Below are 27,860 nucleotides of genomic sequence, written 5' to 3'. Positions count from 1 at the left end.
TATTTTATTAACAGTAATTTTTAATCAGTAATACTGAATAATTAAAAATCAAGTATTTACATAATGGTTTTGATTACACAAAACATATCATCATGATAAGTTGGAAACGTCACTAGTTCACAGTATTGGTGTGCCTATGAAAGAATTTACTAAACAAGATTGAAATATACACATACCGTCAAAAGTACTTCTGCTTTAAAATAAAATTGCAAAAAAACAAAACTCGGAAAATTAACAAGAAGGAAACTGAATATCAACCTTTTGTTCCAAATTTTTGTTTCAGATTTCTGTGTGAACTTTAAAAATTTCCAAATGTCTGTTTTTTGCTGTATCTGCGAGATACCTGTCGAAAAGCGCTGTGGATCGACGTGATAAGTATTCAAGTTTTATGACCCATTTCAGCACCAGTTTGATACAAATGCAGACGAACTGCTTGTTCTCGATTAAAAATCTCATAATAAATCAAAAATGTACAAATCAATGCATAAAGCTAAAAACTGAGAGAAATAAATGAACTCAAAAACGCGCGAGACTATATGCTTCGACAGTGTGAGTATCACTTGTTATGTTTGAATCACTTAAGAATGCAAAAATTATGACAGAATGTCGCGAACTAGAATAAAACACATCTGGTAAATTTTTCAGATGATATTTCTGAAATTTAAAGATGTTCTACCGTGCAACAAACCGCTTGTCAGCTAATAGAATGACATACATGTAGCTTATGATATTGATTGAAAACTTGTAATGGTACCTCAACACGAAGACAGTGCCATTTTCAGTCGTTCTTTCACAAATGTTTGTATTGGCAGTTTTTGTATGAGCACAACTTATCATTATGGTCCGCAACAAAGTTATCGGGGCCATTTTCACCCGTGTCCGTCATTCCGTCATTCTACAGCAAAACGCCTCCAGATATTGGGCCGATTTTTTTGGTATGTAAGTTAACCATGATGAGCCTTGGCTCACACCGAACAACAAGCTATAAAAGGCCCCAAAATTACTTGTGTAAAACCATTCAAACGGGAAACCCAACGGTCTAATCAATATAAAAAACGAGAAACGAGAAACACGTATAAATAACATAAACAAACGACAACTACTGTACATCAGATATTCCTGACTTAGGACAGGTGCACACATTTGCAGTTTGATTAAACGTTTTAATGGTACCAAACCTTCTTCCTGTTTCTGAAACAATAGCATAACATCACAACATAGAGAAACACACGATAAAGTATTTGAAACTCAACAACATATAGATGAATCTTGTATTTACATTACAATATTTGCTGAATGAATTCAATTTTAAAAATAGTATAAAATAGAAGGTTTCAATACAGGTCCACTATTTCACCATGGCCATGTTATTATGTATGAGCTGCGTCGGATAGAAATAGACTTTACGCAGGTGCACGTAAACATATACACGTATTAGTTCAGATTGATTTTGGAACATTCAAATACGGAATAAAAGATGCATGTTGCTCTGTTTTGTATAAAGGTTTTTAAAACAACTCAATTTTCAAACAATTGCAGACTTTCAGTATAGATTCTTTCAATCTACAATCGGTTAACAGATTGACGTGATGATATTCGTTTGTATAAGATCGATTTCTATATATGAAAACATTAGATTGTTTTTTTTAGCAGCATCACGTAGTGTTTGTATAAAAACATGCTAACTTTTGTCTTAGGATTGATCACCTGCAAATCTGTTTCTATCTCCTGTATTTGTTTTACATTCAATTTACATATGTAATTCACGGTACAACATATAAACAAATTATGAAGATGATGATTTTCTTTTCCTGCGTGATGGAATGTATGTTGGTTGTTCAATATCAACTTCAAGAGCTATTTCTGAAAATAGAATAAAACATCAATACCATGATATATTATATAATGACTTTAAATATCGCATGCATGCATTTATTATTTGGATAATGGATCAAACGATACTTGAATAATCTGATTAGGTGAATTTTTCTTAAGCGCTCAGCACTAAAATACTTGATTAACAAGAGAAAAAAATGATAGTTACATTCAATTTGTAAACCACTTGGCAACCGACAGTAATATTTCTTATTGGAACCGAGATGGGAACCGACGGCCCCGTCTTCTTGTGGACTTGTTTTTTGATAATTGATATGCAAGCAAGACATTAATTTCTCAAGAATTCTAATTCGTATGTTAACATTAACAGTATTTTAGCTTAGCTGGTTGTCAAATGACAGGATAATTGGCAAAAAATATCCTATGCTGGATTCCTTTTTGACCATTTTTTTTTAATATAACAACATATTGCAAACTTTTCGAAAGAAAGAATAACGCAACGCATTGCTCAATCTTAAATTCTTGCAATTTGGACAAGAAGCTAAAGCTGCAATAAAAAATATGTTTGAAGCATTTACCTAATCTTACATCAGTTTCACTTTCAACTAACTTAACATCCTCCATTGAAACAGTTTTAGCCAAAATGTCATTTAGCTGATCTGTATACAGTCTCGAAGGTTTATTATGTTGATCAAATCTTTTCAAAAGATCAACTATAACATTAATCAACTCGTTAAAACGTGTATCAAGGAGATTAAATGTCTTAGAGTGCTGTAGTTCATTTCTCGTAAGCCTAATGCGTTCAATATCATCTCCGATAGATATGTCTGTATTCTGAATATCTTGCCATTCACCACCCCATCTATTATTTGGGATATTTTTATTAAGTGTCCTGAGATTACGGTACAAGTATGCTATATCACATTCAGACCTATGAGGCAGGTGTGGTCTATCTGGCCTCAATAGATCATATAAAACATCAGTCAGAATATTCAAGACAATCATCCCCATCTTTGTGAAATTGTTTTCTTCCTTGGTCAACTGAAAAAAAAAGAATAACTAGAATCGCTCTAACGATTAAAAAAATATGCACTATTAATTTGTTGTTGAATATCAACCAAGTACAACGAACTGCCATTTTGTCTACACAAGACTAAAAAATGGCTCAGTAAAAGCAACAGTAAAAATATCAAATAAATATTTCCAAATTACCTTTATTTTTCGATAATAACAAATTAGATTCGTCAAGATAAAACATATCACATCCAAAAGTCCCATAAATACCTATAAACAACCATGACATGCTTTATGGTCAAGTTCTAAAAGAATGTATAAATAAAGGACGACGAACCTTTAATATCTGCTTACCCTTCTGGACCACCTGAGATCATCCCTAGTTTTTAGTGAGGTTCGTATTGCTTATTCTTGAGTGTTCTATTTTGCGTCATGTGTTCTATTGTTTGTCTGTTTGTCTTTTTCATTTTTAGCCAGGCGTTGTCAGTTTATTTTCGATTTATGAGTTTGACTGTCCCCCTAGTATCTTTCGTCCCTCTTTTAATGATAACACTAGGTCCAGATGAGTTAAAATTGTGGTCGATGGACAGAAAGTGATGGCAAAGGCTCATAGTGACTTTTTGAAAAGAAGATTGATTTTAATCAGTTAAATTGAAAAAAGAAATAGGGAAAAGTAAAATCACAAAAATACTGAACTCAGAGGAGAATCCAATCGGAAAGTCCATAATCACATGGCAAAATCAAATGACAAAACACATAAAAAACGAATAGACAAGCACTGTCATAATCCTTACTCGGTACAGGCGTTTTCAAATGTAGAAAATGGTGGAGTAAACCTGGGTTTAAAACGCTAAACCTCTCACTTTGATGACAGCTTCATCAAATTCCGTGATATTTACAATGATGCGTGAACTAAACAGACATGATAATTAAAATAGTCAAAATATGGGTACAGGAGTCATCATCGTGTAACAATTTTAAAAGGAACAACATAACAGAACACAACAAACATCCATCTACAAACACATTCATTAACTAGCGTCAGAAAATTTTAAAAGTCACTTACATTTGTCGTTCAATGTATATACAAACAAATTATAAATTTCGCATGAGCAATGTTGGCATACAGGGTTGAACAATCAAAGTATGTTAGAAGTCACTATGAGCTTTTGCTATCACTTTTTGTCCATCGACCACAATGTGTCAAATTTTAAGAGTGAAAAATAGGGTCTTTAACATAGCGAAAAATCCTGCACCCGAAGGCGTGCCTCATCTGGCACTAAACGAAAATGTGTATTTCAGTGAAAATAGAGGCCGTACTAAACTCCAAACAGTATAAATCAATTAAAATATCATAAAAGACTAACAAAGGCCAGAGGGTAGTGACTTGGGACAGGTGCAAAAATGCGTCGGGTCAAACATGTTTTGTGAGATCCCCCTACCCTCTAGCCAATGTAGAAAACACAAACACAAAACAATACGTACACTAAAACTAAGTTTTACGTACAGTAAAACTAAGTTTCAAAGAAGGCCGAGTCCGATGTCAAAATAGGTAATAATAGAAAGTATTAGGCTGTCCGTTAGATATATATATATATATCAAGACTCAGGAAAGGGCAGTATATATTGTTAGTACTGTAAATTCAGTAATTAATGCGTGCATTTATTATTGCAATTTTGTCATTTTACACTTAAATGCGATTTTAATTTTTACGATTTTGAGAAAAATCATGCTTAATCCAGTTAAAATATCACAAAATGCGAGTTTTAATTATTGCGTTTACAACTCAGTCGCATTATTCGCAATAATAAAAACCTCGCAATAATTTCTGAATTTACAGTATTAGCTTTATTTTAAGTCTGTTCAGCAGGATAAATCTCTTTAGTGTGCATACTGAAGTCGTCATTATTGAAAGCCATTATAAAATCCAAATATCTAAAAGTTTTATCAATTTTTTGTATCAAATGTTGTTTTGATGGGTCTTTGCTGATTTAGTCATAGATTGTAACTCATAACAATACAGAAACATGCCCGAATTATGATGCACAGTAAGTTCCCATTGAAATTCCGATAACTTAACGATAAACCGAATCTCCAAAGTGATCGATGGCCGAGCAGAAATGTTCTCTAGTAAAAAAATAAAAGTTTGTTTTTAATAAAAAAATGACATAAAAGAGTTTAAACATATATATTCACTTCTTGACTTGTTTAAAGTCCATTTAATAACGTGTGTAAATATTTTCTTTATAAAAATATAAGGCAAATGGGTATATAGGGCAAACAATGCAAACTTTTACTAGATTCCAAATCACCAATATAAGCATGCAAGTTATCAAGTACATCCAATGCATTTTTGACACTCCTAAATGATTAATTCCACTATTTTCAAAGGTCTTATTTTGACAATTTATTATCAGGGTTTTGGTTGAACCAAGTGTACTGGTAAGTTTGAATCGACATTTTAGAAGTGGAACAGTGGCTTGAAGACGAAATAAATCTATATGTGTAAGGTATTTTGTGCAGCTTTTGAAGCCGTTCATAGTTGGAACTTATTGTAGTTGATTCTGCTTGTAAAGTTTTTGTTTGTTACAGATGTAATTTTCCGAATGTGTCAGTTGTAATTGGTGGTATGACACCTATAGTTAACCTTGAATGCTGATCGATGAAATGAGGTCGAGGTCAGGTAAATCCTAAATGACAGACCTTGCCAGGATTCCATTACCCAAAATATACCGGTTTCATATTCTACACAGGTACATGTAAATGAAAAAAATAATTTTGTCGTTAAGTAAACTACTTCGTCATAAAATCTTCCGATTAGGAATACCATGAAAGTTCTGTAATATGAATAAAACTAATCTAACACTTGGTACATGTGGGGTGAATGTCAACAATTAAACTATACAATTGGGGCTAGATAAAACTTCCTCCACAGGTGCTAGAACAGTATTTACTGACAAATGGAATAATTTTGATGTTCATAGTACACATGTATGTGCCTGTATGACCGGATTCATGTTAGGAGAATGATGTTAACTACCAAATATATGGTCATACAATATATAAATACCATACGATGGGGAATAAGGAAAATCACCAGCAAAATAGAAAATTAACGAGTAGGGAAAGGAAAAATGTATCTTTTGTCGTTTTTTGTGTGTGTAAAACTGTTTGAAACTGAAATATCTAAATTTGGAAAGTACAGGTATTACAGTCAATACACTTATATACATTCCTTTGGGTAAATGTCTGCAGTATATTAAAAAAAATCTTATTTTTTTAATGAAAAAATATCACCAAGATGAGAGTAACTGTTGTTGTATTTATCAATTAAATAAATTTGACACCAAGCGTTCGTGGGTTTGATCATACACTGCGATTCGTAACAGTACAAGAAAATGTCTGTTATTAAGGAGGCCTAAAAGTAAACATAAACTATTAAGGAGAAAATTACCCGCTTCAATCATCTCACCATACATTAAGTAAGTACATTGTATATCTAAAATTGAGAATGGAAATGGGGAATGTATCAAAAAGACAACAACTCGACCATAGAAAAAAAACCAAGTTTTTTACCAATCGCATTAGAGAAGAATGTTTAAATGAGTTGCAGCAAATAAATTTACAATCAGATATTTCAAACGACCATTTGATTGAATAGGACAACTACTGTTTATTAGGGTTGTATCGCAGTGAAGTATAAAGAAATGAAAAGCCAAAACATTAAACCGAATCCAATATGCTATCAAAAACACGAAATGTATCTAAAATATCTTTAAACTTTTAAACACAAAAATGGTTAACTTCACTATTTTCACATGTTTTATTTTAATATTATAGATACTGACAATTTCTTTGTTAGTAGTTAAGTATTTAGCACAACCTTTTGGAAATAAGCCGTATTTGGCACAACTTTTTGGAATTTTGGTTCCTCAATGCTCTTCAACTTTGTACTTGTTTGGCTTCATAAATATTTTGATTTGAGCGTCACTGATGAGTCTTATGGGTCGATGCCACTGCTGGTGGACGTTTCGTCCCCGAGGTTATCACCAGCCCAGTAGTCAACACTTCGGTTTTGACATGAATATCAATAATGTGGTCATTTTTATAAATTTCCTGTATACAAAACTTTGAACTTTTTTGAAAAACTAAGGATTTTCTTATTCCAGGAATAATTTACCTTAGCCGTATTTGGCACAATTTCATGGAATTTTGGATCCTCAATGCTCCTCAACTTTGTACTTGTTTTGCTTCATAAATATTTTGATTTGAGCGTCACTGATGAATCTTATGTAGACGCAACTCGCGTCTGGCGTACTAAATTATTATCCTGGTACCTTTGATAAGTATAAGTAACTAGTTAAGGGTAATTAGTTGTATATCAATACTAGAGCTAGTGCTGAAGTGAAAGTTTACATTTGTTGAGGTAGCTAAGGTAACCAATACATAGTAGTGACCATAAAATGTTTAGAAGAGGCCTTAAGCTGTGATGTGGTTATGAGATGCCTGTTTACTATATGACTCCATATGGAGTGCGTTGACCTGTAGTCAGCAGAATGTATAGTTTCCTTTAAAAAAAACTTTGTTGTAGCATTGACGTCATACGTCCAACACATTCTTTTCGCATTTGTTAGCTAGTACAAAAACAAACCGCTTTGTGGGTACTTGAAGTTTGTTTATTAGTTATTTACCAATATGTAATATACAGATGGGAATAAATGAAATATGTTATAATAAAACATACCCCTCTCAAACTGCATGTTCGTGATGACTCATGTACTTTTGATAATGCTGTCAAATCAGTTGTGAGACGGACTCGCACCTACAATAAGAAAATCTTTTCTGTTATTGTGGATGTAATATAATTTGTCATCATTTTAAGATTGGTATTTTATTTAAACGAGTTTGAGTTTCCATTTTACATGGATAGAGTACACATTATTTGGACGCCGCCACAGCATTTATTAAAAATTAACCTTTCAATACCGTCATGATCATGATAATTATTTGGACTAGTATTATAAAAATAATTATATGAATTTCAAGACTACATATTGATTACAAAAACACGTCACTGTTTTTTATGTCCTGTGCTGTCCGCCCACCAGGGTGTTTCCAGAGATTAATGCATTGGTTGCAACACTTAGATAATGACAAATGTATGCGACTGTCATACAAATTAGCAGTTTAGCTAGCTATAAAACCTGGCTTTATCCATCATTTTTACATAGGAAAATGCCTGTACTAAGTCAGGAATATGACAGTAATGTTGATTTCCATTTGTTTGAAGTAATTGTGCTTTTGATTTTGCCATTTGTTGAGACACATTTTGTTTATAAATTTTTCATCGGAGTTCGGTATTTTTGTTATTTTACTTTTTAGTGTTGAAATTACTATCACAATCTGTTCATTCCCTTTTGTCATGATGCATCTCTTGTTCAAATTTTCTTAGTATTGTGTCCTTGAAAAGAACAATTTTGAAAGTGAAGAAAAAAAAACCACTTGACTAGAAAGGAGTAGGTCCGGTAAGGACCAATTTTGGCCTCAAATTTCAGTTTCATCTGACGAAAGATTTTGGCCACTTTTTAAACCCTTAAGGGTCTATTTTATATGTTTCGATTAATTTATGTGAAAGTTTTAACTTAATTCGTCATTAAAAACGAACCGATTCAAGCTCAAATATGAAAAATCTACCAAATATGCGAAAAAAAATCTCTTTTCAGAGGGTTTTGGTCAAAAAAGAAAGTGGCCGCATCCGTGTTCATCCTCAACCTTTATATATGTTATGTATTATCATCAAATACAACTTCCATTTCAATATTTTGGATGAACACGAATGCGGCCACTTCCGTTTTACACGGAAACCTTCTAAAATTTAAGTAAAATGCTGGAATTGTTAAGATTTCAGTAATTTAGCATGACTTTATGGTGCTAGTACCCAATATATGTGCATTGTATTGTGAAAAACAGCCCATATTTATGTAGCGGAACCATTTTACTATCCAATAAATAACTAAAAGTTTACATTTTAACAATTTTGTAAAACTGCCATATTTTGGGGCCAAAAAAGGGTCTTCCCGGACCTACTCCTTTGATTTAAAGGAATATAATTGGGGTCCTGTTAATTCAGCAACTATTGCGCGCATAAATTATTGCAAGTTTTGGAGAATGAAAAAAAAATAATGGAAGATTAATGTTTGGGTCTCAAGGGAAAACATATGCAAACAGTTTTGTTTCGCCTCCGAGGGTAGTGACATGCATATCATTAATATGGTCATTTTGTTTGGATAAATTTACTGACATGACTGTTTGCAAAAGTATGAATTATTCGAAATATTAAGGACTTTTTTTTAACACAGGCCTAAGTTTCCTTAGCCGTATTTGGCACAACGTTTTGAAATTTAGGGTCCTTAATGGTCTTCAACTTTATACTCTCTTGGCTGTTTACCTATTTTTATCTGAGCGTCACTTATGAGTCTTTTGTAGACGAAATGCGCGCCTGGCGTATCAAGTTATAAGCCTGGTACATTTGATAACTATGTACTGCACATATCAGATATCAATTACCCGTATTTTTTATTGCTCATTATTTGCACTTATGAAATGAAATGTATAGTACTTTATCATGTTAATATTCTTCACTGAAAAATTGTTCGAATGAAAAAATCATGTCTTTTCAATTGAAACTGCAAATATAAGATATATTTGTCATAAGTTAGGACCCTGATGTTCAGTGACATTCGTTTATTGATGTGTCTCGTTTTTTATATAGATTAAACAGTTTGGATTTGCTGTTTGAATATTTTTACACAGTCTAGAAATGATTGGGCCTTTTCAAATACATATCAATTGCTGTTGGTGTGAGGCTAGGCTTCTTGTTGAAGGCCATCCATTGACCTAAGCTGGTTAACTTTTACAAAGAATTATTGGATATAGAAATGTCTCATTGGCACTCATATCACATCTTCTCATATCTAGAGAATATAGTTCAGTCTGTCAAAGATATAATGATCCAAACCATTGATTTTTGATACTTTACAAATTCATTGTCTTAACTAAACGTTAAAATAAAAAAATAATATAAAAATGAGAATGGAAATGGGGAATGTGTCAAAGAGACATCAACCCGACCATAGAAAAAACAACAGCAGAAAGTCACCAACAGTTCTTCAATGTAGAGAAATTCCCGTACCCAGAGGTGTCCCTCAGCTGGCCCATAAACAAATATATACTAGTTCTCTGATAATGAACGCCATACTAATTTCACTATTTGTACACAAGAAACTAAAATTAGAATAATACATGACTAACAAAGGCCAGAGGCTCCTGACTTGGGACAGGTGCAAAAATGCGGCTGGGTTAAACATGTTAATGAGATCTCAACCCTCCCTCTATACCTCTAGCCAATGTAGAAAAGTAAGTGCATAACAATACGCACATTTAAAATTCAATTCAAGAGAAGTCTAAGTCTGATGTCAGAAGATGTAACCAAAGAAAATAAACAAAATGACAATAATACATAAATAACAACAGACTACTAGCAGTTAACTGACATGCCACCTCCAGTCTTCAATTAAACTGATTGAAAGATTATGATTTTTATTGTAAATTTGTAGATTTATGTTATTTTGTTGAAAACCTGAAGTAAAAGTTTTTCTTTTTAGACGTTTAAGCTTTTCATTAAGTATACAGATTAACAAAAATCACACAAGTACTGGATCACATGAAGAACTGACTTCTCCTAAAATAGCAGACGCACAAATAGTGACAAACAACACAGTCCATGGCTTGATCTCTTGACTTGGTGTTGGCACAAAGGGTTTAACCAGTTTTATTTGTCCATAAACCTTTTCTGCTCTCCCCTTAATCTATCTACACCATATAATATAAAATTATATGAAAAACTATATGAAAATTATGATATATGTTTTTCCAGATGATGATGGTTTTTATGGCTTGGTACCTCAGGATGTTATTGATGACATGGCAGAAAAAACAAGAATCTGGCATACAGAAATGGCAGAACTAGTAAGAGTTATCTTTCTTTGTATAGTAATTAAATGGAGAGTTTTTTTACTTTTTTTCTTAGTTTGTATGACAAATTTTATGTAATTTTGCACGAAGAATGTGTTATTTGATATTTAAGGGGCTGAAAGAAAACTCATTGATTTGATACAACAAAAGGTCAAAATAAAAGAAAAAACTAAGATTAGATAGAAATAAACTTATTGTTCTTCAGACTTCCTATCTTCTAAACCTTTTTAGTTAGAATTCCAAAAACACATTTAAATCTACTTTATCACCTGTACTTTGAGTACAATTTGCCTAATTTTTCTACAGTTCTTTATTTCTCTTTTCAGGAGAGCATGAAGAAGGTGGTTGAGAATGCACTGAATAAATATAACAAGTCTCGACAAGCACCTGCTTCAGAGTCAATTAAACGTTATAAAGAGATGAATAAATCTGGGGTCAAACCGGGAGTTCATCCAGTCTTTGGTAAGTATATAAACGTTATAAAGAGATGAATAAATCTGGGGTCAAGCCTGGGGTTCATCCAGTCTTTGGTAAGTATATAAACGTTATAAAGAGATGAATAAATCTGGGGTCAAGCCTGGGGTTCATCTAGTCTTTGGTAAGGATATAAACGTTATAAAGAGATGAATAAATCTGGGGTCAAACCTGGTGTTCAGGTAATAATCAAGTAGTTGCTCCAGATAGGGTAAGATTTATATTTCCCATCCAGAGGACCTGAGTTCACCCTGGTTTTATGATGGGCTTTGTTTTGATCAGAGTTTACTTTATAATGGTTTTATGATGAGGTTTGTTTTGATCAGAGTTTACTTTATAATGGTTTTATGATGGGGTTTGTTTTGATCAGAGTTTACTTTATAATGGTTTTATGATGGGGTTTGTTTTGATCAGAGTTTACTTTATAATGGTTTTATGATGAGGTTTGTTTTGATCAGAGTTTACTTTATAATGGTTTTATGATGGGGTTTGTTTTGATCAGAGTTAACTTTATAACGGTTTTATGATGGGGTTTGTTTTGATCAGAGTTCACCCTGGTTTTATGATGGGGTTTGTTTTGATCAGAGTTTACTTTATAATGGTTTTATGATGGGGTTTGTTTTGATCAGAGTTTACTTTATAATGGTTTTATGATGGACTTTGTTTTGATCAGAGTTTACTTAATAATGGTTTTATGATGGGGTTTGTTTTGATCAGAGTTTACTTTATAATGGTTTTGGAGTTGTTTGTCTTTTTATAATTTATTCTTTTAGGCCTAGATGTATAATTTTTTTCAACCTAAAGTTTTTATTAGCCCATTGGTACATCTATGTTTCCAACCAAATGTTTATTTGTATACATTATTGTTTATGGGCCAGCTAAAGCTTTCTGTGTGCATGATTTTCTAGCTGCATTGAGGAACCATTGGTGGTTTAGGACTGTATTCTGCTCTTTTGTCAGGTTGTCTCTTTTACACATTCCACTTTTTCATTTAAATTTTCTATTCTACTGTGGATTCATTATTTTTTTGTTGGAAACCTATTTTCGTTGGTAAAGTTGAACAAGAATTCAAGTGTTCAATAAATTACAAATTTTCTATCATATTGTATGCAGACATTGGTAACCATGAAATCACAAATCCATATATTTTCCGCAATCCACGAAAATTGGTACCCATAAAATCAAATGAATATAAATATATTGATATTATAACTGTCAGTATATATGATTTTTTCCGTTTTATTTCAGGTGATTTTGACAGTATAAAAGAAGATGGACGATTACAGTTGTTAAATGCATTGAAGTCATACAAGGCCAACACAGTTAGTTTAATACAATAGTTTTACATTTATTAGTTAGCCGTTATTGATAGGATTGCATTGACGGATCCAGGGGGGGGGGGGTCCGGGGGTTGGAACCCTCCCTTTTTTTTGGCCGATCAATGCATTTGAATAGGGGCATGAAGCTGGAACCCCCCCTTTTTAAAATGACTGGATCTGCCCCTGGAGTGAGTATATGACTATTCATCAGTTTGACAGCTACGAAACAACTAAAAAATCAACAACACATTTTATCAGAAGAGAAACTATTAAAATAAGGGCTACAAAAATTTGGAAGTAAGAGTTACAATGCTTGGTAAAATTTTGACAGACAATGAAGCATACAATGATTCTTGATCATAAGGAATGTCTTGAAGTGAAAACAACGAAATAGAAATCTAGGAAAATATTTTTATGCCCCGCCTAGGATAGTAGAAAGCATTATGTTTTCTGGTTTGTGCCTCCATTCGTCTGTCCCTCCGTCTGTCTTTTTTGGAGTTAAAGTTTTTGGTCAAGGTAGTTTTTGATGAATTTCAAACTTAGTATACATGTTTCCTGTAATAAGATCTTCCAAATTTTAATACCAAATTAGAGTTTTTACCCCAATTTCACAGTCCACTGATAGTGTGAGTGGGGCATCTGTGTACTGTGGACATATTCTTGTCTTCCCTAAATCCACATAAAATATTGCTGAAGAAAATGAAATGAATCATCAAAAATGTATTCCTAGAATTTACTGTTATGATATCAATTTCAGACAATATTTGAAGTAAATGCCACGTCTAAAACAAGAGCATTTGACGTGATGAAGAAGAAGCGTGGTTACCATCAAGGAGTGATAAAACAGCAGGTCAATAGGTTGGTAGGGGAGACAACTCCAGCATACAGAGAAACTGTCAACAAACAAGATGCAGCAGATGAGGATGACTTAACAGTGAGTAATGATTCTTGTCAAGAGAGTTATGTCCCTTTGAAATATCAATTTTATGGAACATCGCATTGTTAGCCCTACCAACAGTTTTTGCCAGATTTTTTTTCACATTTATATATATTACGAAACGCGCGTCTGGCGTATAAAATTATATTCCTGGTACTTTTGATAACTAATTATATCAAAGTTTTTTATCAGCAATGTCTTGGACAAATATTTAAAAAACCCAGTGCTGATCAAATATTTGTTTAAAGAGTTATTATGCCCCTTGAAAATATTGATTATATTGGAAATTATCATCTGCTCTCAAACCTTCATATCTGTAAGATACTTAAAAAGTTAAAGATTTAAAATATGTGCAATGCTGGGGACATCGAAACCCTGTTCTGTTTTATATCATACAATTTGTGACAAAATTAACCAAAAAATGCGTAAAAAAAAGAAAAAACTAAAACAAAACTGTCTTGTTGATCAATGTACATATTCTATGTGACAAATTTTCTATTATTTCCAATTTCACTTGTTTGGTCATTAGGTTTTACCATTTAGTATCTGGCTGTATGTCCCAAATTGGTTTCCATTGTCTTACTTAAGTAATCATCAACTAATTTCATGAAACTTGTACACAATGCTTATTACCACAAAACACAGATCAAGTTTGAATGTGGGTGCAATCACATTTACATTTCTAGAGTTATGTTCCTCTACAGAAGTTTCATTTCCATTTTCTAACTTAAGTTAGCCTCAACCAAATGTTATGAAACTTATACTCAATGCTTATTTCTATAAAACTCAGTTCAAGTACAAATATACAATTTTTTGTAGCATCACTTTTACTGTTCTTGAGTTATGTCCCTTCATAACTTTATATACAAGCAGAGGCATCATCTCAGATGGACACATTCATCATTTTTTTTCTCATCTAATGTTTTTTTCCTGTCTTTCTTTGACATTTGCATTTTAGTGTTAGCTGTTGTGGTTTTCCCCCTCATTTTAAAATATCCATAATTTTTTTCCTCCACAGAATGCTTTCAATGTTGTGATTGGTAAAAAGAGGCCATGTCAGACAACTGAAGACCCAGGTACAAAGAAAAGGAAAGTGGAAATAAGAGATGAAGAGAACTATCTCCATTATAAACCATCAGACTTTGATACTGAGAGCAGGTAAAAAAATATATATAAAAAAGGGGGGAGGTTACAATAGAAGAGAATTATCTCCATTATACACCATCAGACTTTGATACGGAGAGCAGGTAAAAAAAAATTATAAAAAAGGGGGGAGGTTACATTATGGAAGAAAATTATCTCCATTATACACCATCAAACTTTGATACTGAAAGCAGGTAAAAAAATATATAAAAAAGGGGGAGGCTACAATGGAAGAGAATTATCTCCATTATAAACCATCAGACTTTGATACTGAGAGCAGGTAATTAAACAATATAAAAAAGGGGGGAGGTTACAACGGAAGAGAACTATCTCCATTATAAACCATCAGACTTTGATACTGAGAGCAGGTAAAAAAAATATATAAAAAAGGGGGGAGGTTACAATAGAAGAGAACTATCTCCATTATACACCATCAGACTTTGATACTGAGAGCAGGTAATTAAACAATATAAAAAAGGGGGGAGGTTACAACGGAAGAGAACTATCTCCATTATAAACCATCAGACTTTGATACTGAGAGCAGGTAAAAAAAATATATAAAAGGGGGGAGGTTACAATGGAAGAGAACTATCTCCACTATACACCATCAGACTTTGATACTGAGAGCAGGTAATTAAACAATATAAAAAAGGGGGAGGTTAAAACGGAAGAGAACTATCTCCATTATAAACCATCAGACTTTGATACTGAGAGCAGGTACAAAAAAATATATAAAAAAGGGGGGAGGTTACAATGGAAGAGAACTATCTCCATTATAAACCATCAAACTTTGATACTGAGAGCAGGTAAAAAAAATATATAAAAAAAGGGGGGAGGTAACAATAGAAGAGAATTATCTCCATTATACACCATCAGACTTTAATACAGAGAGCAGGTAAAAAAAATATATAAAAAAGGGGGGAGGTTACAATGGAAGAGAACTATCTCCATTATAAACCATCAAACTTTGATACTGAGAGCAGGTAAAAAAAATATATAAAACAGGGGGGAGGTTACATTATGGGAGAAAATTATCTCCATTATACACCATCAGACTTTGATACTGAGAGCAGGTAAAAAAATATATAAAAAAGGGGGGAGGTTACAATAGAAGAGAACTATCTCCATTATACACCATCAGAGTTTGATACAGAGAGCAGGTAAAAAAAATATATAAAAAAGGGGGAGGTTACAATGGAAGAGAACTATCTCCATTATAAACCATCAAACTTTGATACTGAGAGCAGGTAAAAAAAATATATAAAAAAGGGGGGAGGTTACATTATGGAAGAAAATTATCTCCATTATACACCATCAGACTTTGATACTGAGAGCAGGTAAAAAAAATATATAAAAAAGGGGGGAGGTTACAATAGAAGAGAACTATCTCCATTATACACCATCAGACTTTGATACTGAGAGCAGGTAATAAAAGAATATAAAAAGGGGGAAGGCTACAATCAAATCAAGTTTATTTTGATAAATTTTAACATCATAGCAAACAATATGTTTATTTATTTTTTAATATAGGCATATGTATTATTTCAGGATCAGAGCTAAGGACAGTATAAAGGTTATTCCTGATTTTTTTATAGAAGAAAAAAAACCATTTAGACTGTTTCCTGGTAAATTTATAATATGGGGCTACCAAAAAATGGCATTATGAGTGCCCTAGCCTATACCATTTTCTGATAATACTTAAATGACACATGACTGAGAAGTTCAGTATTTTTATTCAGATTGCAATTATGATATTTTTGTTTCATTCATGGTTGTTAATTTCTGTGTCATTTTGGTATCTTGTGGAGAGTTGTCTTTGGCAATCATACCACATCTTCTTTATTTTTATATATATATCTGAAACTTTTGCTTAAGTTTACATGTATTACTTTGTTATTAAATCAGTTCAAGGAGAACCATTAGGGGTTAAGTTTACATGTATTACTTTGTTATTACATCAGTTCAAGGAGAACCATTAGGGGTTAAGTTTACATGTATTACTTTGTTATTACATCAGATCAAGGAGAACCATTTGGTGTTAAGTTTACATGTATTACTTTGTTATTACATCAGATCAAGGAGAACATTAGGGGTTAAGTTTACATGTATTACTTTGTTATTACATCAGTTCAAGGAGAACCTTTAGGGGTTAAGTTTACATGTATTACTTTGTTATTACATCAGTTCAAGGAGAACCATTAGGGGTTAAGTTTACATGTATTACTTTGTTATTACATCAGTTCAAGGAGAACCATTAGGGGTTAAGTTTACATGTATTACTTTGTTATTACCCCGGTACATCAGTTCAAGGAGAACCATTAGGGGTTAAGTTTACATGTTTTACTTTGTTATTACATCAGTTCAAGGAGAACCATTAGGGGTTAAGTTTACATGTGTTACTTTTTTATTACATCAGTTCAAGGAGAACCATTAGGGACTAAGTTTACATGTATTACTTTGTTATTACATCAGTTCAAGGAGAACCAATAGGGGTTAAGTTTACATGTATTACTTTGTTATTAAATCAGTTCAAGGAGAACCATTTGGTGTTAAGTTTACATGTATTACTTTGTTATTACATCAGGTCAAGGAGAACCAATAGGGGTTAAGTTTACATGTATTACTTTGTTATTACATCAGGTCAAGGAGAACCAATAGGGGTTAAGTTTACATGTATTACTTTGTTATTAAATCAGTTCATGGAGAACCATTAGGGGTTAAGTTTACATGTGTTACTTTGTTATTACATCAGTTCAAGGAGAACCAATAGGGGTTAAGTTTACATGTATTACTTTGTTATTACATCAGTTCAAGGAGAATCAATAGGGGTTAAGTTTACATGTATTACTTTGTTATTACATCAGGTAAAGGAGAACCATAAGGGGTTAAGTTTACATGTATTACTTTGTTATAACATTAGTTCAAGGAGAACCATTAAGGGTTAAGTTTACATGTATTACTTTGTTATTACATCAGTTCAAGGAGACCCATAAGGGGTTAAGTTAACATGTATTACTTTGTTATAACATCAGTTCAAGGAGACCCATAAGGGGTTAAGTTTACATGTATTACTTTGTTATAACATCAGTTCAAGGAGACCCATAAGGGGTTAAGTTTACATGTATTACATCAGGTCAAGGAGACCCATTAGGGGTTAAGTTTACATGTATTACTTTGTTATTACATCAGTTCAAGGAGAACCATTAGGGGTTAAGTTTACATGTATTACTTTGTTATTACATCAGTTGAGGGAGAACCATCAGGGGTTAAGTTTACATGTATTACTTTGTTATAACATCAGTTCAAGGAGAACCATTAGGGGTTAAGTTTACATGTATTACTTTGTTTTTACATCAGTTTAAGGAGAACCATTAAGGGTTAAGTTTACATGTATTACTTTGTTATTACATCAGTTGAGGGAGAACCATTAGGGGTTAAGTTTACATGTATTACTTTGTTATAATATCAGTTCAAGGAGAACCTTTAGGGGTTAAGTTTACATGTATTAATTTACTTTGTTTTTACATCAGTTCAAGGAGAACCATTAGGGGTTAAGTTTACATGTATTACTTTGTTATTACATCAGTTCCAGGAGAACCATTAGGGGTTAAGTTTACATGTATTACTTTTTTATTACATCAGTTCAAGGAGAACCATTAGGGGTTAAGTTTATATGTATTACTTTGTTATTACATCAGTTGAGGGAGAACCATTAGGGGTTACGTTTATATGTATTACTTTGTTATTACATCAGTTCAAGGAGAACCATTAAGGGTTAAGTTTACATGTATTACTTTGATATTACATCAGTTCAAGGAGAACCATTAGGGGTTAAGTTTACATATATTACTTTGTTATAACATCAGTTCAAACTGTAATTTCAGAGATATAAGCCAAACTGCAATCAACCCCTATGTCTTGGTTACTGGACGGTGTCATGGGATACATATTTTAAAATAGGTACCCTTAGGATGATTTAGGCCAAGTTTTGTTTAATTTACTACATTAGTTTAAGAGGTGAAGATTTTGGAAAAGATTACAAAAATTTACAGAACTGTCTAGAAATTACTTTAAAGGGCAATAACTCCTGTTTTGATTCGTTTTGTTATTTGATTTTGCCATGTGATTATGGACTTTCCGAATTGATTTTCCTCCGAGTTCCGAATTTTTGTGATTTTACTTTTTCCTTATTGACAATTCTGATCAGGTGAACCTATTTGTAGATTTTACTTTGCTGATCAATTTTGCTGCATACGGGGTATATATCTCTCAATTGATACGATATTCCCGTGCTTGCATTTCCTATCATGATTCTCTTGATAGAAGGTTACTGCTCACAAGGAAGCTATTAAACCAAGAGTTCCAAATGATGAAGTTGAAATCATCCCTTCGTAAATTTTACGCGCGTCTGGCGTATAAAATTATAATCCTGGTACTTTTGATAACTATTTACACCACTGGGTCGATGGTACTGCTGGTGGACGTTTCGTCCCCGAGGGTATCACCAGCCCAGTAGTCAGCACTTCGGTGTTGACATTAATATCAATTGTATGGTCATTTTCATAAATTTTCTGTTTAAAAAACTTTGAATTTTTCGAAAAACTAAGGATTTTCTTACCCCAGGAGTAGATTACCTTAGCCGTATTTGGCACAACTTTTTGGAATTTTGGGTCCTCAATGCTCTTCAACTTTGTATTTGTTTGGCTGTTTAACTATTTTGATCTGAGCGTCATTGATGAGTCTTATGTAGAAGAAACGCTTCTGGCGTATAAAATTATAATCCTGGTACTTTTGATAACTATTTACGGACGCCATCACGAGTTTGTTGACCGTTATGGAATAACCGTTTCACAAATGATATCGGATATGTTCCTTACGTCGTAACTACAATCCCCTTCTCTTTCATGAATTTGACCTACCGAATTAGACTTTTTACCGGATTTGCAATCACATAAGTAACACGACGGGTGCCGCATGTGGAGCAGGATCTGCTTACCCTTCCGGAGCACCTGAGGTCACCCCTAGTTTTTGGTGGGGTTCGTGTTGTTTATTCTTTAGTTTTCTATGTTGTGTCATGTGCATTATTGTTTTTCTGTTTTATCTTTTTCATTTTTAGCCATGGCGTTGTCACTTTGTTTTAGAGTTATGAGTTTGACTGTCCCTTTGGTATATTTCGTCCCTCTTTTATCTTTATCTATTATATTTAAAATAAAAATTAAAAACTGCAACATTTCCTTAAATTTCTAATTCAGTGGCAGCAACTCAACAACTGATTGTCATATGCGTCAGCAAATTTAAGGGCAGATTCAAATTGAGATTATAAATTTTGTTTACCCCATGTAAGATATCATCTAAATGCTGTAGTTTCAGAGATATATGCAAAAAAAACTGTATGTTACCCCGTGTTCTTTTTTTGAACAATGACTGCCATCTTGGTTGATGGACTGGGTTCAAGGTGTAATACCATCATTGATTTACCTGGCCTATTAGTCTTTGTTTAATTTGCAGTTTTCAAAAATTGTGCAGAATTTTAATTTGTTGAGTAAACCTGATGTGATTTATCTTCTTTTTGTTATATTGGTTATTTCATAAGTTTTATCATTGTCAGTTTAATAGTTTGAGAAAAATCAAGTATAATGTAAAACGACATCTACAGCGATTCATACAACATTTTTTCGAAAAATCCAAATCAAGCCGCATCATAATAGAATATAGTGTGGACTAATAAATAATCAGATACCATTGATTTTCCCCTATAAGTCTTTGTTAAATTTGCACTTTTCAAAAATTTGTGAAAATTTATCTTTGTTTTAAATATAGAAATACTTAGCACGAGTAAATTTTTATCCTGTTCAGTACTATAGACAAATTTAACATAATATTGCATTGCATATAAGAAAATAACCATCACTTAAAGTTAATCAATCCAATGTTCACCTCTTCTTTTTTTTTTTTTTTCTAATTTTCAAATCCCACAATATAAAAAAGATGTGATATGAAAAATCCAATTGAAAAATATTAATATTAGTAAAAAGTCAAATTAATGGATTTCAAAAGGAGCGAAGCCATGTTGATGGGATATCTTACTATGCATGTATTTACTTATTGTTTACAGAACATTCAATATGAACTTTCAGGAATTCAATCAAAATAAAGAAACAATAAAACTAAAAGTCTATTACGAATTCGAAAAATAAGGATTTCTTTACGTTGTCAGCTTTGAATGATCTCTTCAAACAATTTACAGGTAATGTAGATCAAACAAGTGTGTATGCTCCTTACCTTTGTGGCTGTTCTATCAATTTGATTTGTCCCTTCTTCATGATGTTGAGAGTCTTGATCATCTGTGGAACTCTCGGACAACTAAAATAAAAAAAACAGCTATCATTTTTGAGTAGAAATATGTTCATTGTTTGATTTTTTGCTATATATACTGATATTTTTTTCGCTTGCAGTTTATACCTTTTAAGCTATACCCTATGAAAAGAAGAGAAGGTCAAGAGGATAAGAAGTAAACAAACCTCAGACAATTCTAACGCACCTCCATTAAAAACAACAACCCAGCGAATCAAATTGTTATCAAATCACTGCATGTGCACGGAAAACTAAAGAGTATCGTACATTCATCCAATCAGAACTGTGGTCTAATTCGTGTGCTCCGCAGGAAACAGCAGTTCCTGTTAGCTAGAGAAACATTCATTTATAGAAGATTGTATACCAAGAAATGGTAGTTTTTTCACACAATTGGTGTGATCCTACTGAGTGAAATTACATATTCGAACTTAAACGGTGGGTCAATAATAAAGAATATATAAAAGGCAGGGTTCCCAAAACAAGGAAAATGTATACAAGTTAGATATTATACAAATTTATATTCTTCTGAGGTATTTGATATAGAAACATAACTGTTAAGAAAGGCATTATGTTCATACATGTATTGCCTTTTGTGAAAATCTAAGAAGAAAAGTACCAGAAAATATATCACTTACGCTTACTACTGTATTTTGTACATCTGACCATTCATCAACGAACTCGTGTGATTGTGTACACGTCTCACAGTAATATTCTTTAATTTGTTCTCCACTAAAGTCATTGGATCCTGTCACAAAGTCAGGTTTTGTAAGGCCACATTCCCACATTTTCTCACATTTGACATTTGACATCTTAAATCTTGTAAGTATTATCTTCATAATTTCTTCTGTCACGAAGTCAGCAATGTATTTGTACATACTTGTTTTAATTTGTTTCCTAAATTCCAAAACCTGAATCTGAATGAAATTTGGATATTTCATCACAAGTAATTTGCTTAACCTTGATTTTTTCTGTAACTCAAAGACCACAGTGCTTCTAAAAATCGCTACTTCCTTTTTTTTGTGTTTAGAGACAGCTATTCTTGCAACATCATACATCCGACTCAGTGAAGCAATCAAGTGATGCATTAAATGTGGTGGTAAAAACCTAAATTTAAAACATAACCAGGTCGATTTCTTGCATGTATCTTCTGTCACATTAAACATTTCATAAATGTCACACTTTGGTTCTGCTTTGATCATGCAAGGAACATAATAACAAGTTTGTTCCTCACCAAGACATCCGTCTGCTTTGATTGGGCGTATGATTATATCAAATTTCTCCATTATATTCAGGATATGGTCCTTGTATTTGTATAACATGTTTTGTTCTTTTTTAAATATATCTTCCAGAACCTCACTATGTAATTTTCCTTTACGGTGAAATTCTTCCCATCTTTTTTGATTTGTGACGCTGACATTTCGAAATTTCTTTGCAGTAACTATACATTTAAACGCATCAGACAACCATTGTGTATCTAAAATAATGTAATCTGGAAGATCTTCAAAATAAACCAAAGCTCTTATTTCGTGATGAAATTTCAAATACAGAATTAGTTCCTCATCATTCAATGGCTTTGGTGTTTCTGTAGATATTTGCTGAAGTTCATGAAAGGCAATTATTGGTAATTCCTTTTTCTTCTCCTGAAGAATTTTTTCCAGTTGAATAAATTTCAAAGGATATACTGCATTCCATGTTCTCATTGTTTTGGCTAAGTTTACAATGTCACGTCTTATTTGCTGGAATATTCTGTTATCATCTTCTGTATTGGAAATACACACTTCATTCCTTACATGTCTACGTTCATCTTCAGCCATATTTTCAGTATACATCAAAATATGTTTCCTGCATACATCTTCAATCTAAAGGAATTTGTTATTGTTTAGTCTTTTGAAAAACAAACTGGTCAGCTTATTAGAAATTGAAAATTATCTAATTTGTTGTTGACAGAGCTCAATATTAAGTGTTAGGAGTCTAAGAACAAAAAGACTGAGATTATATTCTCCTGTCTGGAAAACTTTTAAATTTGCAAATCAGATGAGTTAATAAGATATTGGGTTTGGCATATTTGAGATGTAGGTTTTATTTTCATTAGAATTACATAAGAATTGGTATTCAATATTGAAGACAAAACGTTTAGTTACAAGTTCTATACCTCTTCTGATTCCGAGGTCACAGCATCTTTCCAAGTGCCAACAATAACTACTGGTGGATTCAGATAATCTAATGGTGTCTTGCTGTCATCAGTATTATGTTTGTTCTCTTCAAGTCTGCTGTAGCAATGTATTGAATCAATCCATAGTCTAAATAAATCTATAATAAAAGAGTACAATGGTTTATTTAAATGTAACGAAGTTTGCATGTTCAAGGACAAGAAGATAACATAATCGAACTTTAACAGCTGTCAACAATACAAAGCAAGGCAACATACATCAATAGTATGTTAACATAGAACACCATGCTCCTAACGGAAACACAATTTATTTTCGTTATTTTTTTTTTTTTTTTCGGAAGAAAGTTCCTCCTTCAGCATATCAAAAAATCATTTTGGTATTATTAGCGCTAAGATGTTTAGGTTAAATAGTTTTTAGAACCATGAAAGATAATAAACAAATGTCCTGAGATTACAGTTTATTCATCGCGTATTTTTTTCACATAATAGATACAAATTCAGAAGAAAGCATCTGCGCTTCTCAAAAAATACATTGACAGTATATGTACAACATTAACTCTACCTTAAGATATGGACATCGTACGAAATACTCGTGTTTGGATCAAAGTATTACTATGTTTTGAAAATAATTACCATAAGTTTTTATAATATAATGCTATTCCCCTTCTTGGCATAAAACAAAAATGAAAACAATTTTTGAAAGAGTTATAAAATATATTTAGATGGCGTATGAAAACAATTTGCAAGTAATACATTGTCAACACAAGTGACTACATTTGAAGATAACAACATCAAGGTAGAATGATAGTTATCAAAGGTACCAGTATTATAATTGTGTTTCCGGGCCTTAGAGAGTAGAAAAATACTGAAAACGCAATGGCAAAAAAGGAAAAAGACCAAAACTCAAACAAAAGTAAACAAAACACATCATAGAAAAACGGAAGACTGAGTAAGCCCCACCAACAAAATTAATGTATGAAATATACACCTGGTGTGCTCTTATTTCGGTTGATGAAATGCAACTACAAACTTGATATACAAACGTCCTTTTCAGACTCAAAAACATATCGACAATCACTGGGTCGATACCAGTCCTGGTGAATTATTAGTACCCGAGGGTATCATCAATGAGTCAATGATTAGGTAAAGACATGAATTATAAAACCTTACTTAAATTCTCCGGTTTTTTTTAAATTTTTTAAATTTTTTTTTAAGACATATAAACGTTTTATTCCTAAATATTTCCTGTGAACAATTACCTTAGTCGTCCAGGATCAGACTAAGGGTCCCTGTTTACAAAGTGAAACCATCTATCCAGGGGAAATAGAAGGCAATAAAAAAGTAGTCCACTTTTAACCTTGGATTTACATTTGGTGTAAAAAAAAAATATATCCATATAATGTTAGAAGCATCTAACAGATCTATACTTTAATTTCAAAATAGTAAGTAAATAACCCACATAGAATATGTGCATTTACTAAAATAACCATGATAGGCTATTACTTTTTTGTCATATTTTCTTATATACAATCACTATTCTAATGCTATAAACCATAAAAAATGTACTTTGACTCAAGCTATATTTTACTATATAAAATGTCTAAATTTTCATTATGACAGCCTCCAATTTTGTCTTATCAATGGTATCAACGCCTTTCAAAAGAAGAACACATTTTAGATTATATTTCAAGTTGTGTTTCCAAATCTTATAAATATCTTGTGGTGTTTTAGGCGTTATGTTAAATTTTATTGAATTCCTAATTTTCCATAGTGTCCATTTAAAATATATAATAATTATGTTTAAAAAATTATCATCTTTTGGTTCTCCCGTATTTTTGCCCAATAGAACCTCCTTTTCACCAAAAGGATTATTTATTCCTATTTTTGATTTGATAAGTATTTCTTGGAGGTTTTTTAAAATTAACTGTGATGTACTACAACTGAAAAATAAATGTTGCAGGGTTTCTATATTATTGTCATTTTGACAAATGTGGCATTTTCAATTTGATATCTTCATTTTTTTTAATCTTTCTTCAGTATATAAAATATTGTGCATGGATTTCCATTGGAATTCTTTAACTTTATTTTCAATTTTCAAATATTTTAATTCCGACCACATATTTTCCCAAGGTATATTTTACTTAATTTGACATTTTGGAGATACATCTTTATTTAAAACCGTACGAATATAATTGAGTTTTAACTTCGCTGGTTTGATTTTTTGGTTGTTTAAGGATGTATTCTTCTGACTTTTCAGTCTCGTTCAGTCTCGTTGAAATCTCGTTCTTAAATTATTTCCAAAACATATGATAGAAGTGGAAAATATCAATGAACTTTAAAAATATTATAATCAAACATAACTCTGTGAAAAAATTGTGTATTTACCATGAACGGGTTTTGAATAATCCAGTTTTCAAATTTTACGACCATTCAAGTCAGTATTTTTAGTCAAAATTTTGAGAAAATGGGTGAGGGATACAAAAAATGATTTTACAAGAATAATATACATCCCATCTCATTTTGGCCTTTTCTAATTTCTTAGATATGTATTTTTTCAATCATTTATAACAAAAAAGTTGAATTAATATGCATTTTGTTCTTTAAAATGAGAAAAATCATAAAAATACAAAATTGGCAGTATGGTAAATTTTACACATAAAAGCATCAAAATATGATAAAACTTTCTTATATTAACACCTACCTATAGTTTTTGTAAGTTAAATTTATTCAGATTGGTCCACTTCATCTGTATGAAAAGTATGAAAAAAAGTTTAATTGTGGAACTGTGATTTTTTTCACGATAATAGCCCAAAAATAGGTAAAAATCGATGAAAAGTGAGAAAATCATCAAAATTGGGCATTTTCAAAGGGCCGTAGCAAAAAAAAAGAAGCACACCACCATATGATTTTTTCTTCACCAATTGTTTTGTTACAGTCTTATAAACCTAAAAATCAGGTTAAGAAAAAAAGTTTAATTCTAGAAATTTTTGGCTCCTCAGAGGTGTACATCCTTAAGTTAATGATCTCAAGGTCATTTGATATGTTTAATCTACTTTGATCATGCAAATTCTGGTTTCCGCAAGATTTCAAAATTTGCACGAAATCTTTTGGAATTGCCTGTTTAATTTTTGAAAATTCGGAAATACAATTTCTCCGATCAATCAGCTTCCTATAAATTTCATTACAGCTAATGAAATCCGTAGTTTCTAAATTCCAAATGTCCTGGATAGTTGTGATACCGCATTTTAAAAAAGAAGAGTAGAACAATGGCTTATTTTTGAAACGAATAGAAGAGTTTCCAAATATCCTCATATTTAAAATAGCACTTTTATATGGAGGTATTTCGACATTTTGAATAAATCCTGACCACGTGTTTATAATTTTCTGATAAATTTGTGGTAGTTGGTTCATATCTAAACCATTTAAACTTGAACATTTACATACAAAAAAAGCATCATTATATTTTTCGTCAAATGTCCGAAGCCAATACTTACCGATCGCATTCCAGCTTTCCAATGGCTCATGAATTAAACGATATACAAGTTTTGTTTGTTTACTTTTTATAAACGTATCTATACTTACCATTCCCATCCCCCCTTTTATTTCGTCCAAACAACAGACATTTCTATCTACCTGGTTAACTTTTCCGTCCCATATAAAGTTCCAAATTATATTATTTAGCTCTTTAGTGTATTTATCCGGAATTCCTCGTATTTCGATCTCGTAAGAACAAAGAGAAAGTATCATATTTTTTACTATAAGTGTTTTACCTTTAAATGTAAGCTTCCTACTTTTCCATACATGCGTACAATTTTTAACTTTTTCTATTATTTTTCTCCAAATATCATCGTCATCTATTTCATAACCATGGCAAACCCCTAATGTTTTAACATTGCCTGTGATCCATTTGATTTTATCAAATTTAAATCGTTTTCTTTTAGAAGCCCCTAATAGTAAGCCTTTTGTTTTGTCAAAGTTTATTTTAGAACCCGAAGCTTTTTCGTATAAGGACAATATTTGAAAAGTATTTTCTACAGATTTTTTATTTTTATTAAATACCTGGGTGTCATCTGCAAACATGCATAATTTGGTTTCTATAAAGTTCCCTCCCCCTCCTGGTAATTTTAATCCTTCGATTTTAATGTCACCCCTTATCGCACATGCCATGGGTTCAGCTTGTATGATATACAAGAGAGGCGCTATTGGACACCCTTGCCTAGCGGAGCGAGTAATAGAAAAGTATCTGGATACAAACCCATTAGTTTTGATACACGTTGTAGCATTGTATAATAGCATTTTTATCCATGCTCTAAATTTCCCGCCAAATTCAAATTTCTCCAATACAAAATCTATCCATTCCCATTCAACCCTATCAAACGCTTTTTGTTGATCCAAAAATAATATAATTCCTTCTTCATCTTCGTTGTCAATATATATTATATAATGTCCTGAATCATTCGGTTAGCCTCGCTTATATTTCTACCTTTAACAAACCCCTTCTGATCGGTATGAATAATTTTAGGCAATACTATTTTAAGTCTTTCAGATAGAATCTTTGCAATAATTTTATAATCACAA

At 32.1% G+C, this 27,860-nt stretch overlaps 2 protein-coding genes across 2 annotated transcripts; one reads left to right on the top strand and one right to left on the bottom strand.

The window, feature by feature from the left end:
• Positions 1-1,639: 1,639 nt before the first annotated feature.
• LOC134690567 (uncharacterized) lies at positions 1,640-2,854 on the bottom strand. The gene is made up of 2 exons (XM_063550522.1): positions 2,415-2,854; positions 1,640-1,863 (listed from the first exon to the last, which is right to left on the bottom strand). Exons 1-2 carry the CDS (start codon positions 2,845-2,847, stop codon positions 1,787-1,789), a joined length of 510 nt encoding a protein of 169 aa, XP_063406592.1. The 5' UTR covers positions 2,848-2,854; the 3' UTR covers positions 1,640-1,786.
• A 2,035-nt stretch (positions 2,855-4,889) lies between these two features.
• LOC134690261 (ATP-dependent RNA helicase DDX54-like) lies at positions 4,890-16,424 on the top strand. Its single transcript, XM_063550238.1, has 7 exons — positions 4,890-4,899; positions 10,788-10,879; positions 11,212-11,347; positions 12,608-12,681; positions 13,436-13,612; positions 14,634-14,773; positions 16,307-16,424. The coding sequence occupies exons 1-7, from the start codon at positions 4,890-4,892 to the stop codon at positions 16,422-16,424; spliced, it is 747 nt and encodes a 248-aa protein (XP_063406308.1).
• The last annotated feature ends 11,436 nt before the right edge of the window (positions 16,425-27,860 follow it).

This window comes from Mytilus trossulus, chromosome 11, assembly GCF_036588685.1.
Source record: "Mytilus trossulus isolate FHL-02 chromosome 11, PNRI_Mtr1.1.1.hap1, whole genome shotgun sequence".
NCBI classification, from domain to species: Eukaryota; Metazoa; Mollusca; class Bivalvia; order Mytilida; family Mytilidae; genus Mytilus; species Mytilus trossulus.
Note: the sequence above shows the minus strand (reverse complement) of the source record. Positions and strands in the feature narration are given on the sequence as shown.

Coding starts and splice junctions, on each gene's coding strand:
- LOC134690567 (XM_063550522.1), bottom strand. CDS start 2,847: ATGGGGATGATTGTCTTGAATATTCTGACTGATGTTTTATATGATCTA. Junction 1,864..2,414: donor TGAAACTGATGTAAGATTAG/GTAAATGCTTCA, acceptor TTCTATTTTCAG/AAATAGCTCTTGAAGTTGAT.
- LOC134690261 (XM_063550238.1), top strand. Junction 11,348..12,607: donor GGGAGTTCATCCAGTCTTTG/GTAAGTATATAA, acceptor GTTTTATTTCAG/GTGATTTTGACAGTATAAAA. Junction 14,774..16,306: donor GACTTTGATACTGAGAGCAG/GTAAAAAAATAT, acceptor GTATTATTTCAG/GATCAGAGCTAAGGACAGTA.